General features: G+C 32.4%; 1 protein-coding gene and 2 pseudogenes across 1 annotated transcript; 2 read left to right on the top strand and 1 right to left on the bottom strand.

Moving 5' to 3' along the window:
- Positions 1 to 5,318: 5,318 nt before the first annotated feature.
- LOC120213711 lies at positions 5,319 to 10,967 on the top strand (annotated as a pseudogene).
- Positions 10,968 to 11,658: 691 nt separating this feature from the next.
- On the bottom strand, positions 11,659 to 15,879 carry LOC120213720 (annotated as a pseudogene).
- Positions 15,880 to 20,005: 4,126 nt separating this feature from the next.
- On the top strand, positions 20,006 to 20,794 carry LOC120213731 (protein starmaker-like). Its single transcript, XM_039211792.1, has one exon. It carries the CDS (start codon positions 20,006 to 20,008, stop codon positions 20,792 to 20,794), a length of 789 nt encoding a protein of 262 aa, XP_039067723.1.
- The last annotated feature ends 216 nt before the right edge of the window (positions 20,795 to 21,010 follow it).

Below are 21,010 nucleotides of genomic sequence, written 5' to 3' on the forward strand. Positions count from 1 at the left end.
GTCTCACTGTCCTAGTGGTTAAGTGACATTGCTACTCATGTTCTAGGTTTGAATCTTTCCCCTTCCACCACTTAATTGAATGAATTTGAATAGTGAACACTTGGTTTAATCATTCATGCAATGCTTCAATAATCCCCTTCTTTTCAATTTAGTTCTTGAACTTACTATTATCACTTTCCAGTTTCAAATTGGATTTCGAATCAAAATCATTATTTCAATCGAACTTTAGTCCTTAGAAACATTCCAATGTTAAAATTAATCCTCAAAAATATTTTTCGATAATCGAACTTAAAAAATCGATTCAAAATGTCGAGGAGCTACAATCTTCTTCGTCTCTGAATCTTTTGAAGAAATCTTCAACCTGCCATGGTTGCGAATATCTTCCATCAATGTTTTCCCATGAAGCTTCAGTTTTACTTCTTTCATGAATGTGAAGAACTTGACCTATTAAAATTTGCATCACTTCGTGATCCGAACAAAGGGTTAAATCCAAATAAGCGACTGAAACAAGCATTGGTTGAAGCTAGAGGTGGAGTCAAAAATGGCGGAGAAGCAAAAGGGTTTAAATATGGGATTTCAATAGACTTTAAATCCACCATTGTTTCATCAATAATTGTTAAGAGAAGTCTAGGTATAGGTGATGAAGACAGTGACAGCTAGAGTTTTTATTTGCGCAAATATAAGCATTCAGATATATTAAAATAGAGGATATATTTAAAATTACAGTTATTTATGTTGAACTTATATTTTGATATAATAAATAAAGATTAAAGTTTTTGACTTAATTATTTTTTTAAAGATTTCAAAAATAATTTAAAGTTCATAAAACAAGAATTTGAACATAAAATATTTTTATGGTTAAGTAGTAGTGTTCCTACAATATCGATATTGTATGAATAATATCGATATTGTTCTTGCAGTACCGATGTCAAAAGTAAGAGAAATATCGATATTTTCATGTAGTATCGACACTATCCTTTGTTTTTCAAGTTGTTCAAATTTCAGAATGTAAATTTGTACTAATACTTTAGGGGTGCGTTTGGTTCACGGAATGTAAGATTACCGGCGGTAATAGGATTACCGGAGGGAATAAGATTACTGGGAATGTTGCATTGTTGTGTCTGGTTCGTTTAGCAAGAATGTAAGATTACAATGTTTGGTTAAATGAATAAAAGATTATTGAAATGTATATTTTACCAAATTGTCCTTATTATATATTTGTTTTTTAACAAGTTGAATTCTACTATAATTTTACTATACTTAATTTATATATTTTCTTTAAAAAATTTAAATTCATAAAATTTATATAATTTTTTTATAAAATTGAAAAGATAAATAGGTTTAATGAAAGGGTAAAATTTTATTTTAACCCCTGATCTTCATATAAAATTCTAATTATGGATTTTTTTTATAAATCTAAAATAGTTTAAGGATAAATTTGTAATTTAACATTTGTAGAATTTTTTTTATTCAACAAAAGAAGAATGATATTTTTGAAAAAAAATAAGGGTATTTTAGTCCAAAACACTGGGAATGTAACAATACCTAAGGGAATAGGGTAATCACATTCTCGATAATATACCCCCAAAATACCACTGTTGGGAATAACTTATTATCGGGGGTTGGGAATAACGATACTACTTTACAAGCATTGATACTTATCAAGCTCAACAGTTGAATAACAGCTAGATTTTTAAATATAACAAAAGAAGTATTGATACTCCTAAAGACGATAATGATACTCCTTTTGTTGGGTAGTTTGTTTTTTAGAAATTAATTCTCCAACGGCTCCAAATCAACCCCAACAACTAGAAACGGCCACAAGCTCATTCTAACATATAAAAATAATACAAGAACACTTAAAAAAGGTTACTACACCTATCCAAACAAAAGAAATCAAGAGAAAAGTCTTTTCACTCTTTATTTTCTATTTTCTCTTGTACATAGTGTTTTGAGTTTAATTGCAAATATTTAGTACATTCTTGTGAGCTTAAATTTGTAAACACCTACCTTGTGAGATTTTCATGTTTACTAAATTTATAATTTTGTAAAAGTAAAGTGGTTCTATCTTAATATTTAAAAAGATATAGATTTATAAATGTTACTCTTTAGCATAGAAAAAGAAAGGAAAAAATAGTGAATTTATTAGAAATCCATAGTGTGAAGCCAAGGTAGTGGATGTAGACTTTGGTTGATAAAGTCGAATCACAATAAATCATTGTGTTAAATTATCTATCTTTTTTCTTCAACGCCTAAAATTTTCCAAAGGAAAATTCACCCCCTTTTGACACATTTTCTATTGATCATAGAGTTTCAATAATCATAACAATTGGTATCAGAGCGGATCACAATTGACGATTTAAGAAACTTGTGAAGATCTTAGAAGTTCTCTATCATTCTCAATTTAATCGAAAAAGATGACTTCAACTTTTGGCTCGTATTACCTTGAAGATTTCCACTCCATCTCAAGGTCTCCCTCATTCAATGGTGTCAACTACTTCTATTGAAAGAATAGGACGTTGTTTGCAATTCCTTGCAAAATTGATAAGGTTGTATTAAAAGGTCCATGTTTGATTTTGGAGTTTCGATTAACCTTATGCGTTTATCTATTTTTATGTTGGTTAACACGTGTTCTTTGAAAGAGACAATGGTGACTATTTAACTTGCTGACAGATCGGTGGTATATCTAGAAGGAGTGTTGGAAAATGTTTTTGTAAAAGTAATAAATTGATATTTCCAGCCGCCTTCTATGTCATCGATATGAAGGATGATTGATCCAAAAATTCTTCTGAAATTTTGCTCGGGAGATCGTTTTTGAGTACGACACAAAAAAGATCGATGTTCAAAGTGGAATATTCACCATGGAGTTTGATGGTGAAATATTGAAGTTTGATATTTACAAGACCATGAAATACCTTAATTCTATGGTAAAAGTTAACTTTATCAATGTTATTGAACCATTTATTAAGCATAATGTTTCTAATGAATTGCGCAAATACTTGAATGATGAAGTTGATGTGTCAAGAGTTAGAATTTCTAACGTTGATTTAGATTTGCTCTTAAAGTCTTCTCAATCTAAAATTTTTCCATCTATTTTGCAGGCAACAAAATTAGAGTTGAAACCATTTCTAGAACATTTGAAGTACACGATTTTGGGTGAATGAGACACATTATCGGTTATTATTTCGACCAAGTTGAAAAAGCTCTAAAAAATACCTATGAGAATCATAGAATTTCTCATAAGGAAATTCTCAGTTGGAAAAAAACGAATGAAGTGGAGGAAGTATCTCTTACGGAACTTATAGTCTAAACCAGGTCGTTGAACTAACGACATTAAACAAAAGCACTTTAATGGAAGGCAACTCATTTTATTATTTTTTTATTTATTTTTTGGTTATTTATTTTTCTTTATATTTTTAAGGTACACCAGGTATTTTCTGACCGAGATCAGAATTATGAACATTACATTGATTCAAATAAAGGTTAATGTTCCTATACCATTGAACAACCCACCAACACTAGACATGTGGAGTAATTTTATCTCTTCTCCTTTACTTTATTTATTTTGTATTAGGACAATACTCTTTAAGTAAGGGGAATGAAATCAAATCAAAATTTCCCTTGTTTGTTCATATGTTTGAATTTTGGTATGCTTTAGTTCGAATATGTTGAATTTTATGTTTAATACCTAGCGTTTCGTTGAATATCTTAGAATGTCATGAAAGTTTTGAACACATTTTTGTTTAGATAACATGAAAGTAGATAGTGTGATTAGTTCTTTTGAAATATTACAATGACATCTCACGAGTCCTTTAATTGAAAACGCACTTGACTTAATACTAAATACAATTTTTTGGTAATATTTAAGCCTATCTAACAATACCTAATATTCTTGCTCATTTTTTTTTTATCTTGAGTGTGTCGAACTTAACATATATATTCTAGAACTTTCTTCTAAATATATGTCGAAACTACAGTTTAGATTTGATGCTTTAAAACGATATGGGCAATATGGATTGATGACATAATGAGAATTGCCGATATAGATGTTCTAACAAAATGTTATCATTTAGGTTTCACTATTTTAATGTCCGAAACAACATTCTTTTATTAGAAGGTAATCGAAAAAATATATCAAATGCATTTAAGGAGATTTGAACCAAGAATTATTAGATAAAAAGTTAACATCTAACCACTAAATTAACTTAAAACCTAATTATAATTTTAACCACAATAGTTTTATAATATATTACAATTGATATTAGTTAAATTATTTAATAACATAATTTTATAAATAATATTTATAATATGAAAATATTAATTTTATACATATAATTTGAGTCTGTTCAGTTTCTTTCACATAAATTTTTTATTTTCTAATTGTTTTTGTACAATTGTATATTAGATATTCAAGAAATCAGAGTTCGTTAAGCTAAGTTTTGACTGAATGTAATTTGAGAAATTTGTTTACTTCAATTATAAATAGCCAATGAAATTTTCAAAGATCATGCATCAGAATGAATCGATTGCTATTGTTTCAACATCCACCTAAAGTCGTATTTGGGCCTGGACAGGAGAGACACCTACCTAATACCTAGAATTTTTATATTTCATTGTACTTATATAAAAATAATTTTATGCTAGTTATTATGCCCAATTACTTTAATAAATTTATTTTTCTCAATATTTATTATTATGGTCTTAATTTTTTAATTATTTATTATTAAGGGCATACTCTTATAATTTATTTTTCTAATATTTAATAAGCGTCTAATATTTTACCAACATTTTTTCTAACATTTGTTATTAAGGGTCTAATTTTTTCAATACTTGTTATTATGGGCCTTTTTTTTAATATTTGTTATTAGGGGTATACTTTTAAAATTTAATTTATTTTCTAATATTTATTTTTTATTATGAGTCTATTTTTTGCAATGTTTTTTCAGATATTTGTTATTAGAAAATTTTTTTCATTACTCTTGAAATTTTATTTTTTAATATTTGTTATTAGAGCCTCATTTATTTCAACAGTTGTTATTATGAAGCTACCATTAATTTTTTTTCAACACTTGTTATTAGGAACAATAACTTAAATAACGATACGTAACCACAACAACGATTGTTATACAGCGGTAATTACATCGTCCGAAACCGCGATATCCATAGCGTTATGTCTAGAATAGTATATGTTATTAAAAATTCACAATCACGATACTTGCAGTGATAGCAATATCATCAGTTATGTCTGTAATAACGATAAACATAACGCGACTAAATATACAAATACAAATTGTAATTTAAATCCTCTGTTATTGTGAATGGCGGAGCAGCAACGACAACTAGAGCCATGGACATACCTCAACAACAAAGGGGTGATGGTGACGAGTGCATCTTCCGGCTTAGGGCATGAGTTTTGTCTCAACTTTCTGGAACCACAGTATAGCGGTCCTCGAGTTGTCGCCGTCGAGCTCGACATATCGGTTGACGGAGCCGCCAGGCCTTGGGAAAGCAACTTGGGACGCCTTTGGAGGATCGACGCTTTAATAAATAACGTTGGCATTAGAGGTGGCAAACGGGTCATTCGGTTCGGGTTTAGGTTGTTCATTTCAGATCTAGATTATATTTAATTTTATTTTATTCGGGTTGGATCAAGTTTAGTTCGGATTTAGATTGGGTGTATGGTAAATTGGGTCGGGTCGGGTCAACTTTTGGTTGGGTCAATTTTCGGATTGAGTGACTATCAGATCAGTTGTTTTTGGGTTCATATCAATATCAAATAGGTTGATTTTTGGGTCTGGTTAATACCATAAACAATTATTAAATTCATATTAAATTGGTTATTTACGATTTGGATCAACATTTGGATTATGTCAATTCAGATTAAATTGGTTATAAGTCTAATTAAGTATTTATAGAATTATTGATATATTCTTGTAAAAATATGTCTTCCTTTGTTAATCTTACCATATATACTTAATTTTGTTAAAAGACTAATCAAGTATATATAGATTTTATGTTCAGATTGTTTTCGATTCGGATTAATTTCTAACTGTGTAAATTCGGTTTGGGTTGCTTTTCGATTCGGGTTAAATTCAGTTCGAGTTGTTTCAGTTCGGATTGCTTTTGGTTCAAGTTAATTTAGATTGTTTTCGATTCGGGTAAAATTGGATATGGGTTCATATTGGGTCAACTAAATTTTAGATCGGGTATGGTTCGAGTTTCAAATCAAATTTGATCATAATATTTGGGTTAATACCAGGTATTGGGTAGGATAAATCGATTCGAGTAATTAGGTCCGAGTCAAGTTTGCTAGGTCTAGCTCGCATTAGAGGTACTCCATATTTTTTTTGTATTTCAAAATTTTTATGTTGTTTAATTAGTTTTGCACGATCACACTTGTAGTAAAATTAGTAGGGTTTCAATTACCTCCTCCATTGTTCTATTTTCAATAGAATAGAAAAAAGTATATAAACGGAAATAAATTATTTTTCGGCAAAATACACAAATTGTCCCCTGATTATCGGGTGCTACTTCATTGAGTCCTTGAATATTAAAAGTTATAAAAAGATCCCCAACTATAGGATGTTGCTTTGTTGAGTCCCTCAACTATTAAATTTATAAAATGGTCACTCGGCCATTCATATGTTCAAAATTTGTCTTTTTCCATTGAAAAATTGGCAATCATTTGAGCTGGACGTTAACCTATTGGCTGATATATGATAAAATCTTATTCCAGAATCGTTTGAGTTGTATTTTGTGGATCAAGTCTCCATTTACATTATGTCATCGAGCCATTGCTTGAAAGCAACGACGATCCTAGTACACATTGGTAAAATATGATTTTATCATATCTCTATCACCAGGTTAAAGTCCAGATCAGAAGATTATAAGTTTTTTTAATGAAAAAGACAAGTTTTGAACATATAAATAGTCGAGTGATCATTTTATATCTTTTAATAGTTGAGAGATCATTTTATAACTTTTAATACTCAGAGGATTCAACAAAGCAACACACTATAGTTGTGGGGCCATTTGTATAAGTTACCCTTTTTTAAGCTTTATTGAAAAATAAATTAATAAAATATATTTCAAAATATGTGTCTAATATTTTCTTCGTTATTTTAAACTATTGTCAAAACATGTGTCTAATGTTTTCCCTATTACCATTTTAAGGTCAATTTTTTTCATCATGAATTGTTAAAAATATCTACTAAAAATTAGTAAATCAATCAATGTTTGACAAGTCATCTATTCTTAATTTCATTTACTCTTCTAATTTTTCTATAAAATAAAAATAAAATTCATAGTTTTAAAATATCCTAACTTTTTTTATTTTTCACAAAACACTAAAAAATTATAAAATCCTAATTTTAAACTATCTACAATCCTAAAAAATCTCTAACCTCATAGTCCATTATTGTCGTCCTAAAAAATCTCTATCCTCAAAGTCCATTATTGTTGCCGATTGTTATCACCGTCGTTGAATGCCCACCCATCTTACGTCGGACGCCACTGCTGGCCATGTTTTTTCTTTAATTCATGATGATTGCGTAGGAATTTGTTTATGATTTGCAAGTAAAACGGATTGGCAGGTGAGGTTAGGGGTGCACAAAAATCTGAATATCCGATTTTGCGAAAAAAATATTCGAAATCGGATTTGGGAAAAACCGGTTTTTTTTAACCGGATCGGATTTTTTAAACCGGTTATTTTAACCGGTTTGGAGAAAAAAACCTAGACCGTTTTTTTTACCGGATAAAAACCGGTTTGAAAAAAACCGGTTAAAAAATGGTTTTTCCGGAAAAAAAAACCGTCTGGGTTTAAAAACTAACCGTTAATATAGCCGTTGGGGGGGGTTGTGACCGTTTTTTGACCGTTTTTTTTCTTTAAAAAATTACCATTTTACCACCCTAAACATGTATAAATAGGTTGGGGATGTATTTGGTTGATTACAACTTTCTCAAATTTTATTACACAACACTTAAACATCTCTCAAATCTTATTTTTGTAATTTTTTGTTCATCATGAGTAACACGGCTGAATCTTCCGTCGGGGGAAACCTTGAAGTCGTGAGAGTGATCGAACACACTCGAAACAAAGATATTTGGGATCACTACGATTTATGTGAGATGTCAAATGGCTCGAGGAGGGCGCGTTGTAAACTGTCTAAAGTTTCTTGCATCGGAAGGAAACACAACGTTGAAGAACCATTTGACAAAATCATGCAAGGCACTTCGCTCAAGATCGGATCCTAGTCAATCGAATCTTACACCGCAAGGTGGTGTTTTTGTTTACGACAACGAAAAATTACGAAGAAGCGTTTACAAAGTTCGTGATTACAAAAGCATTGCGTTCGATCACTTTGATGATTAAGATTTCACGACAACAATTCAACAACTAATGCAACCACGTTATACTCAAGTAAGTCGTACTACCCTTAGAAGAGATGCTATAAAAATGTGGCGCACGGCGAGGGAAAAATGATTTTAGGATTCTAAGAACACCGTTATGGTGTGTCGCTTACATGTGACATTTGGAGTTCCCCTCATAATACCGGAAATTCTTTTTAGCCGTTACGTCACATTGGTTAGATCAAATAATTGGCAAATGATGAAAAAACAATCGCGTTTGAATTATTCGTGAGCCGCATACCGGTGCTAATTTATTTACACTTTTAAAAAGGGTAATTTGTCTTTATAAATTAGAAAATAAGTTTTTTCTATATTTCCTTGATAATGCATCGAAAATACAACGCGGTTCCAAGATTGAAAATATTACTTTCACCGATTTTAGACGTGCGTTTTTTTCACACCCGTTGCGTTGCACACATAATTAATTTATCCGTGCAAGCCGGTTTGGAGGTTATTGAGCCGATAGATTAGAATTTAAAACAATGATAAAATCGGTTCTTTGTAAAAACAACAAAAGACTAAATGATTATAAACGATTTTGTAAGTCCGTTAATAAAAAGCTTTGGGTCCTAATTTGGATTGTCCAACTCGTTGGAACTCAACTTGGATGATGATGCATACTGCCTTAGGCAAAGGGAAACATTGCAAACATTTCACGATCGACTTTTCGAGAGGGGTCATGTCCCAAACATTTATCCGATTCGAGTTGGGAAACTATAGCCAAAATAAACCGATTTGCTTGAGTTTTTAAAATGCAACAACTTTTTATCCGGTGTTTATTACCCTACTAGCCCGTTGGTCTTATCAAATATTTTTGTTGGCTAAGACTAAATGACTTTGAATTAAAACCGAAGTTTTTCAAGAAATTGGCTTTGCAATGAAGGAAAACTTTTAAATATTTTAAGAGATTCCCCCCATTTTTACTTGTGCCGCCGCTTTAAACCCCACGTTAAATGTTGGTGGGGTTGAAACCTAATTGAAAAAATTACGTTTGCTTTTAATCTAACCGATGATGAACCCAACTTTGTCCAAAACCAAATAAATTATTTTAACAAATGTTTCGAGACATGTTTGCAATTTATTTAACTAAATACGGATCAAGTAGTGTAACGATCAAATGAATGAATGCAGAATCATAGTAGACGTCCAAGTAACATAAATTTGAATCTTTTTAACACTCTTGTAAATTCTCAATCCAAACGATCACGTACATCACCCCAAGTAGCGAGTTGGGAAATTACATGTCATGCGATTTTCTATCAAAAATGATATTTGAGTTTGAAAGTTTGGATATTTTGGCTTGGTGGAAAGAAAAGAAAGCACAATTTTCGATTCTAGCCGCCATGGCCCGGATTTACTAACCGCTTCTACGCTTCGGAATCCGCTTTTTCTGTAAGGGGTTATATCGCAACGGAGATCAAGATTAAGTCCCGAGTCGGTGGAAGTATGCATTTGTTTGAAGGATTATTTATGAAGATGCAATTGATGCCGATTTGGAAGAACAAACTTACACATTGAAGAAGTCGAACTTGGAATATCCCTCCAAACGAAGAAGGCGAAGAAGATGAAGAAGAGATGGCAATGTAGTTTATTTTTAAACTTTATTTTAATTATCATAACTTTGTTTCAATTATCGAACTTGAAGTTTTTAAGTATTTGAATTTATCGAACTTGAAAGTTTTTAAGTATTTTAATTTATCGAACTTGAAGTATTTAAGTATTTCAATTATCGTAACTTTGTTGCAATTGATGACGATGTAATTTTAATAATATTAAAATCGGTTTTTTTATAACGGATTTTTAAAAAAACCGGTTTTTTTAAACCGAAACCGGTACACGGTTAAGATATCAGGCCCATCCAAACGGTTAGAAACCGAAACCGGTTATTTTATAAATTTTTTTTCTATGGGAAAAAACGGATCGGATAAAACCGATCCAGATCATTGAAATCCGAATTCTGTGCAACCCTAGGTGAGGTGAAGGATCCATTGGAATGGAATGGGAAGAAATATGAGAACCAATTTTAGAGTGCATGGTTGGTGTCCAATATATTGGCGCACACATGCGTCATGCAAATCAAGGAGGATTCATTCTCAATATCTCTTCCGCTGCCGGTCCTAACCTTGCCCAATTTCCCGGCGCCTTAGCTTATGCTTCCCCCAAAGCTGCCCTAACACCTCACAATAGTACTTATTTTACCAAAGCTTAGATTGTTTCAACATGTTGTCTTGGTGATTTTGTTGTGTGTAAATTTATGTGATTGCTATGCAGACCATGGCCACGGAAGAGGGATGCATAAATCCGAGTGAACTCGATATCCCCTGGACTTTTCGAATCGGAGATCACAAAAGACCTTATGAAGGAGTGGCTAAAAGAGGTGATGACAAAAGCAGCCCCTTTAAGAGGCTGGTAGGGTAGCTCCAGGCTAATAAAATACTTGATCCATGATTCTTCGGAATACGCAACCAGTAGCGCTTTCATCGTTGATTCCGGGCTACATTGCCTGGTGTTCCCATATTTTCTTCACCTTGAGGCACTATGGCTATCACAAACTAAATATTTGTAGAAAGTGGTTTCTTCATGCAAAGACCCTCGACCATAGCAATTTATGAGGTATTATAGTATAATATCGAGGGCAACTTCATCCCATCAAAAAGAGCCAATGCTTGTCCATTTTACCAAAAATCATAATTGCTTTCATATACCAATTTTCAAAGATTAGCATAAACATGCGACTAAATTCTTTCTGCTACAACACAAACTCTTTCCTCTTTTCCTACATATTAATAATAATAGGTAACAACTATCCATTCAAGACCAACTCGGTTCTAACCTCAATCCAATTAAAACACCCCAAATCCAAGTAAAACTCAAAGCTCCAAAAAATTATTTCTCACATCTGGGGTTTTTTATTTTGGAAAACCACAGATTATTTAAATTTCTTATACAACCTAAGAGCAAATTATACTGTATTTTATGCACTGTGACAGCATAAGCAAACATAAGTACATTGCAAAGGTAACTAGTCACAGACACAAGATACAATACAACATAAAACATTCAAAAGGAAAGACATTCAGATGACAAGTAAAAAGAGGCAAAAGGCTAATGTTCCTCACTATTAATAATAATGTTCATTTCATTCCCACCATGTCCTTTTCTTTTGCTTTGCCTCTCATCTAATGTCCTCAAATGTTAGTTGTAAAAACAATGTACCTTGTTCCAGCAGCAGTGGCCGCTGTGGCAGCATCATTCTTCTTGCCTTGGACTCCCCTCGCAGCCATCACCACCTCCTTCGAGGAACCCACTGACCTTGATTTTGTTCCCCTCCGTTTTCCCAGGTTTGTGCCTTACGCTCCTGTTAATTGTATCATCACCACCAGAAAACTGTGCCCACACGCTTCGTCCCTTTCCCCCGCCGCTAAATTCTTCCTCGCATCCTGCAACTGTCTTGAGCAGCTCTGACTGCGCAACGGGCAGTTCTCTTTGAGATACTCAAAACCATCTGAGCGCATACAGCTGCATAAATATAGCAGTCAGAACGCAAGTTAGGATCCTCGGAGAAAAGTGTTTCACTAATTTCAGGACCCCAGAAGAGCCAAAAAGTTCATAAAACAGAAGAGAACTCCCACAAGAGATCATAGCCGACATCTTATTATATAGAATACTTGATGCGACCTTACCCACAGGCTGGGTCAGGCTGGCTTAGGCTTGAAAAACACATCAAAACCCTGACCTCAAACAACAGGCAAGGCCAGCAGGCAGGCCGGAACAGAGACAGAACAAAAAACTGGAAGTACGAGTCATCTCAAAAACGAAATTGCTCCTAAATCTGAATGCTTAGCATCATCTCAAACATTTTATCCTAAAACAAGTAGTTTATCATAAACGGGCCACCTGACTTTACCCAGAATATGGCAAACATCAAGCGTGTCTATATAATGAAGATTTGGAAAGGCAATAAAAGAACTGAAGAATTTACCAACAAGATTTTCTGCATGCAACTTTGATGCGGTCGGCGAGCGCTAAAATATTTGCAACTGAATTCACTGATATGTCCTTGCAGAGTACAGACTCGCACATCAGTCTAAGTCTAGGCAAGTCATATTTGTCTGCTGCTGCCAACAACTTTGCTGCTAATGCATCAGATACAGACGGCATCGAAGATGAACTAGTCCCAACAAACTCCTCTCGTCAATAAGACTGATATGAAGTGCAGCAAGCCTGCCCAAATGAAAATTTGCAGAGAATGTCAGGAAAATAAGACGATCACACCAACAGTTAACTCTAATGCCCTATAAAGAGATAACATGATTTAGCAGCATTACAACCAAATCCAAGGTAGGTGAAATAGGGTAGAAAATGCTACCTTAAAAACCCTGGGCTCCATATCTGTAACAACTATTTCATTATCATCTACTTCCATCCGATCAGAAAATTCAGCTTCAAATACAGGAGACCTAGCAGCTAACACCAGCTTGTGAGCATGAACTTTTCCCCAAACACATTAAAGTTATATCAGAACCTTCTTCATTTCCAATAACATTCCAAAATGGGAGCCAATATCAGACTCAGGGACCTGTATGGAGTGCAACCTTGGGCAGTCTATTTCTGAACCACAACACCAACAGTGCAATTTATTTTTAAGCAATCATCCTTGAGGAAATCAGATGTTTCGAGCATAGCCCGCCTGAAGAAACGCTTGTATCCCCTGAAAAAAGTAGGCATCGAAAATAAAATGAGTCACGTGTCAAAACCCTGACAAGCAATGCATTCAAATTATATGCTTTAAATAAGATAGGAGAGGGAAAAAACTGGTTCCGAACAAGTATTGATTGTTATGTAAACATCCAACTTTTCTGTGTATATGATAAATGTACTAATATCCTGTCATGTGCTGATCTCAACCAGAACTTTCTAGTCTATGTTTGTCTATTTTGTGCTTTATATTATTTAATTTTACTTGTTTTGATTTGGATGTCTTGTATTTGTGTACTTGTATCCTTTCTCGAAAAATATAAATATGGTAAATGTAAGTGTTACAAGAAACGTCGTATTTAAAAGACAGTAGAATGCTCGTAAAATAGGAAATACAAATAATAATATTATTATTATCCATAGTTGACTTTATAGTTAGCTTTTTTAACAATAAATAACAATTTTAGCAGTACAACAGAAAAAACATTAAGGCAATAAACTCTTCGTAAGAGAACACTAGCCATGTAAAACAATTATATCGTTATGTTCCATGTTGCTCCAACTCTGCATTTTCGCTGAAGGACTTGTGGCGGACACATTCAGGTATAAATAGGATTATCACAACCCTCTAAATAAATGGAAATACTTAGAAAAAAATGAGCAGACTTGTCAAGCAAATGCATAAAGCCGGCATTAAACCCCAAGTCTGAGTGCCATACAATATGCGTTAAAGTTGAAAAGTTAACAAGACAACATCAAAGGTGAATTAGGAGAAGAGATTCCCCACATGGTTGAAATCCAATGATCATAAAAATAACTTAGTGAGTAAAATCTATTGAGATTCATCTTGTGAAGAAACAATAAATGTTAACTTCAAGAAACCAAGTATTTAACTCAAGAAACATGCTAGTGGTGTGCGGATTAAAGAAAAAGGCAGAAATTGCTCCTCCTCTTTGACTTCCTCACAACCAAGCTGACAAAGAAATAGATATGGTAGCAAAACTCCAAAGAACTAATAAGGCATTGAGATAACTTACTCCTTCCACTTTCACATATAGGAAAAGAGAGTGCACATGCAGAAAAAGTTATGGAAGCAAAACACCGGAAAGCAGATCTCATAAATGAAAGGATCTTCTGTAAGAATCTTTTTTCTCATTTGCTCTAAGCTGACAGATAATCCCAATAAATGCATACATCCCATGCACCTGGTGTACCTATGAGCTGGTTAAGTATTTATCTGCATCAATATTCTTCTACTATCTTATTCATTGTGGTTGAACATTTCTTACTTATTATCTATGTGTCTTATGATAGTTCTATTTCCTTAAACTTCATTATCTTTTGTTTTTCTTTTTTTTTATCCCTCCTCCGTAAAAGGAAATCAAGTCCACTTCAGTTTTCAAGTAACATTAATTTTCTGGCATAGAAGCTTTAACTGAATTTGACCGAGAAGCTTTAACGGAATTTGCACGCCGTGACAAATAAGACTGGCAATCTCTCCATTATTCTACCACTTAAGGAAGATGCTTTCTTAAGAATGTTTACCGACAAATTTATGATGTAAATCTCACTCTAAAAATTGTACCATCAGTGCCAACCAAAGTACCTAAATACAACCTATTCTAATTATTCCCATCTACTAATCATTCCTAATCTAACAATCCCAAATTTCAATTCATTAACGATTACTAGCTTTTTCCGGTATTTATTTTTGGCATTTAAAAAATGTGCAAAATATTCATCACAAAGTATAAAAACAAAATTTTAACAACAATCACGAACCAATAAAGTATAAATTATCTTTGATTTTGGTCTGTAGAAAAAGGGGCATTACGACTTGAACCCAAAGTTTGTACTCATACCATCCATTCTTGGCATTTGAGCTGAGGCCAAGCAGAAAATGATCATCAATTTCCAGTGCATTAATCAAACATTCTTCATCAAATCATCATTTCCCATCCACGTCTAATTCTTCAAAAGCATCAATATTTTTCATTCCCCACCTTTTTTCTAGAACTTGTTTCCTTAACCCACTTCGAAATTTCTACAAACCCAACACCCGAATAATCCCCCAAAAAACCCTAAAATTTAACTAAGAATTTAAACAAGAAATCAATCATTTCCTTATTTTCTTCAATAACCTTTCTCCAACCCTAATTTCCCTAATACATTAAAAAATTCTACCAAAAAAATTAAAAGAAACAAAGGTCATCAAGATTAAAGGACACCCAAAAGATAAACAATTAAAAACGAAGAAGCAAATTCATTACCACATACTTCCCCTATACTTGAGCGTATAAGGGCCACTCTCAAGAGCTCGATCGAAATGGCTATGAACTTATGTTTCCCCTTCCCACTTTGGTCCAAAAGAGTTAACTCGAAAAGGGCTCTAACATCGGTGCCTTCGCTAGCTAAAGCCACGAAAACCGAGACATACGTGGAGTGATCCTCTGGGTTTTTACCATCGGGGTAAAGTAAATTGCCCATTGATAACCTCCGACGGTGAAGCTCTCGCTGGCTATGTGTTTGCCTACGCCCATGCCTTTGGCTAAGGAATAACCTTGATTGTGAACCGGTGGGAGCCATTGACGGTCTGGGTTACGGACCGGGAGCTCGTGGGCGAGCCCAAGGGAGAAGAGGGCATGGGATTTTGGGGGGGGGGTTTAAGGGTTTCTGGGATTTGGGTGACTTTTGTCGGGGAATGATTTTGATTGTTTTGGAAGAATTCGTTTGCATTTTTCTAAATTTAATTCGATTTGTTTTATCACTTCATGATTAATGGTGAGTGGGACGACGACCATCATTCACTCGGCCTCGAACGCTGTGAATAGCTAAAACATTTTGCGTAAAATACAATTTTAGTACCTAAACTATTAGATTAATTCTTTTTAATATCTAAACTTTATTTTTTCAAAATCATACCTAACTCTTAGTTTTATATCGTTTAGTACCTTATCGTTAAAAATTTAACTAGTGAGCTTCACTTGGCACTTTATTTTTGGATAAATTGCATCATTCACGATTCAATTATCTTTTTTCACTCCTATTTTGATCATTAAAGTTTAATTGTTTTTCCAATTTAATTACTTATCTTTCAAATTACTTCTAATTTAATCACTCTAATTTTTTATTTTTAATAAAATGATAATAAAAAAATTATATTACAAAAATTATTAATAAAATAAATTAGAGTGATTAAAATATGAGTAATTTAAAATGTGAGTAGTTAAATAGAAAAATTTTAAACTGTAGTATCAAAATAAGAGTAAGAAGATAGTTGAATAATGCAATTTATCCATAGAAAATGCAGTGCAGATAAGTTTTGAACGGGTACTAAAATGAAACAAAAATTAAATATTAAATGTGATTTTGAAAACATTAAAATTTAGGTACTAAAATAGACCAAAACTAATAATTTAAGTACTAAATGCATAATTGATCAAATTAAGGTTTAATTCTGCACCAGTCCTTGTGCTCCATAATCATTTGAAATCCAATCCTTCTACTCTACTTATATATGGGATGAATCAATTTGATTCGATTGTAATTAAAATGCGTTAAAATTGAGCTGTTTTATTTTTCAAAATACATTGAATAAATAATTTTGATTTTTTAAACTTGGATTTAGAGCTGGGTATATGGGGTAAGGCCCACGGGCTACCCGTATAACTCGCAGCCCGTGCGGGCTTCGGGTCTAAAAAAATAAAGCTCGTTTAAATTGTAGGTTTTTAGCCCGGACCGTTAAATCCGTGGGTTTAATGGGTATACCCGCGGGTAGCCCTCTTAATTTAATTATTTTTTTCAATTTATTTTATGTTTTACGGAAGACAATTAACGTTTAGCCCAATTCACGTTTTATGTGCATTTTAGCCATAGTCCAATTCAAGTTTTATGTGCACTGAAATTTGAAGCCCAATTCACGTTTTAATTTGATGATATCCAATTTTGAAGTTCGAACGTATTAATTATACCTATGGTAACGTAATATGATAACATAAGCAAAAAGATTTCCATCTTTTTATATATGTATTTACCATTTATAATTAATATCATCAATATATATATAAATAAGCCATAAAACGTTTATACTCCAATAATTAATCATAAGAAAAACTATATACATATACGTTAAAAAATCAGAAAAAAAAACAAATCAAAGTATTAACCATGTATAAATATAATAATTAAATTAAAAAGGTAAAGTAACATAATATGCAAATAATATATAAAACTTGAGGCAGTGAAAAAAAACATACATAAAATTAGAGTGCAAAATTAAAATAATAAACTATCTTTAAGGATTATATTGCATTAATTCAAAAGTGGGTGGAGCCCTTACACGATTAGCACATTAAAATTTGTTATGGTTGCCCTAAATCCCTAAAATACGTTGTTTTGTATGACTTATATTATATATACGCCGTTATAAAATTTTAGGAATCATAATCTCATTTTTTTTTGTTTCTCTTCTCCGTCGTTTCTCTCTATCTCCCCAACTTCTCTCTTTTTTCACATAAACAGTAAACGGGTAAGCCCGTTTAGTCCGCGGGTTAAATGGACGGGCTCGGACCTTAGAATTCAAGACTGTTTATAATTACAGGCTTTTTAAACCGCTCCGTTTAAACCCGCACAGTCAAAACACGAGAGCTAAACGGGCGGATAGCCCGTATACCCAACTCTACTTGGATTGAGTAAAGCTTTAACAACTCGAATGAATCCAAAAATAAATTAGTGAAAATAACCCTTCGATCCTCGTTAGATTTGAAAATGAAAAACGATACCTCTAAAAGGTTAATAAAATTTAAATTATATTAGAATCTAGAAATTCCAAATTTGTATAAAAAAATATAATATATATTTATAAAGAATCTAAAACATTCTAGAAAAGATGTTAAAATCATATAAATAAATGATAAATGTGAAGAACTAAATAAGTAAAATACAACAATAAATTTATCATATTATAATATTTTCTCTTATTTTACTTTAGAGAACGTTACATCCAGTGAAACATTAAGTATTTGAATCCAACTTATTATTATATAAATTATTTCTTAGATTTATTATGAGTTTAGATTTTAATATATCTCATTTTTCAATTTGATTATGGTTTTTATTGATGTGATTCTAGTTATAGTTATTTAATTAAATATTAATTGATTATGGTCGTGGGATCGAGTCCCACGGTGGACAATTCATAATTCTGACTGTTGGAGGTCTTCTACGGAAGCTGTTCTCAACCTGGCGTTGGGGGCAGCCTAATACCTTACATCTCCCTCACCTCATTACATATGAGAATAGGGTCAGTTAATTTTTTATATTATAAATGGTCGTTCAATGACTAAAAATTGATTGTACAAGACATTAAAACAATTGAATATACATCTTATGTTATAATAAGAACAATATCGATCAATTAAAAATTGTAAATAATAATCTAATGCTTTTTCTTAATAGTTTAAGATGATTTTAATATTTAGGGTAAACTATTTTAAATACCATCAACTTTTAAGCGTCGACTCGTTTATATCGTCAACATTTTAATTTTGTCAATTTTAACACTAACGTTTACTTTTAAACGCAATTATATCATTCCGTCGTTAATGATTTAACAACATGATGACATGGTAGCTCTGTACCGTGACGTTGTTGACGTGAATGCCTAAAAGGACACAATTTTGTTGAAATAAATAAAATTAATTTTCTAAAAAAATGTAAATTCCATAAAAAAAATCCATAATTCATAATCCCTAAATTCACCAACCATCGTTATCGATAACACGTCATTGCCACTGCATTGAAGTCTCTTCCTCTCGCTGTGCACATTATTCACCATTTGTCCATTGATTGGTCGCGTTCGTGGTTCGATTAGAACATTTTATATTCTTGTTTTGACAATCGATTAGCGCATTATTCTTCGATTTTCGACTATGGGAAAATGGGTAATTGGTGGTAAGGGTTTGTCGACGAAAGTGGTGAGCGTTGACCGTTGATTTGACGGTAATAATGGGTGAAATTAGGGATTCAATGATCAAAATCTAACCGTCGATAAAATAAATGAACAAAATTTAATAAATTAATAAAGTAAGTAATCAAAATATAATGTTTTAAATTTAGTGAGTAAAATTATACAAATATAAAAAAAATGATCAATAGTTTACTCATAATTTTATTAGTGTTAATACCTTTCAATTTAATAATAAAATATAAAATAAATAACTATTATAATGAAATTTAATTTATATCAAATTATAATGATATTTAATTTATATCAAATTAAATTAAAAAAATAAGGGTAAACTACACCATATACCATCAAACTTTAGATGTTGTATTGTTTATACCATTAAACTTTTAATTTTGCCAATTATAGTAGTGAATTTTAATTTTCGTTTCAATTATACCGCTGGGTCATTAAATCATTAGCAGTCAAATCAAAATGACGTCGTTTTGGTGATGTGTCTACGTCGATAGTTGTCAACCATGTCGACATTCATTAGCCACGTCATCGTGTCGCTAACGATTTAATGATCCAATGGTATAATTGAAATAAAAATCAAAGTTCAGTGTTATAATTGGCAAAATTGAAAGTTCAGTGGTATAAACGATACAACGTCTAAATTTTAGTGGTATAAACGATAAACATCTAAAGTTTAGTGGTATCTGATTTAGTTTACCCAAAATATAAAATAAAAGACACCCAACGAAAGCGAGGGCTTAATCTTAGCTCCTTCCTCATTTTTATCCTTTAAAGTTTAACCAAATTAGGCAAAGTGGAAATCCACACACAATAAAGTAATTTGCTTAGTAAACGCAAATGCGTAAATAGCAATCCGAGAACATATATATTTTTCATTGCAACATAAAATTTAGATTAAAAAACCAGAAAAGGAAAACGATGTCGGGAATATTAGATAAGGTGAAAGACATGATTGGAGGGGATAGCGATGAGGAGAGCAAGGGGAAAAAGTATAACCATCACAAAGATGATGAAGACGAAGATGAAGGCATAATCGATCAGATCAAGGACATAATCATCGGCGATAAAGACGGCGACAAGCAGCATCAAAGAAAAATCAAAGAAGATAGACACCATAAGAAAGATATAGACGATAAACATCACAAGAAAAGTGATCCTAAGCAGAAAGAAGAAGGGCTAATGGGTATGCCCAAAGATAAATTCCATGGTGATGATGAGGATCGTGATCGTAAACATAAAAACGATGATAAACAACATAAGAAAGATGATCATAAGCACAAGGAAGAAGGGATAATGGGTATGTCAAAAAACAAATTTCACGGTGACGATGATGATGATCGTGATCGTAAAGATAAAGGCGGCGATAAACATCAAATGAAAGATAAATACAATAAATATCACAAGAAAGACAAAGAGGATAAGCACAACAAAAAAGCTGATCAGAAATACAAGGAAGAAGGTTTAATAGGTATGATCAAAGACAAATCCTACAATGACAATGCTAATCATGACCATTGTGATAGTAGTCGTAGTTGTGACAACAATCGAGATCGTGATCCCGATCCCGATAATAGTCATGGTTATTGTGATAGTGGTAGTGATCTTGATAGTAACCATGGTAGCGATGGAGAGAGGAAGAAAAAAAAGAAGGGAAAGAAGTATAAAGATGACCATAGAAGTGGCAGTGACAGTGATCGTGATCATTAGATCATCGCCATAGTCGTCGACTAACAATATAAATCATCAGCATGAGCTCGTTACTCCAACTATCTCTCTTTGTTTTCATCAAGAGGATATGAATGGAATATATTGATATCATGGCAATAAGGTATTTCTTTTATTGAAAAGATAATTCATATTTTTTTATCACATGTGAAATACATGTTAATACTAATTAATTAATTTATTTTTAAATATGTTATT

This window comes from Hibiscus syriacus, unplaced genomic scaffold, assembly GCF_006381635.1.
Source record: "Hibiscus syriacus cultivar Baekdansim isolate YM2019G1 unplaced genomic scaffold, ASM638163v2 tig00000738_pilon, whole genome shotgun sequence".
NCBI classification, from domain to species: Eukaryota; Viridiplantae; Streptophyta; class Magnoliopsida; order Malvales; family Malvaceae; genus Hibiscus; species Hibiscus syriacus.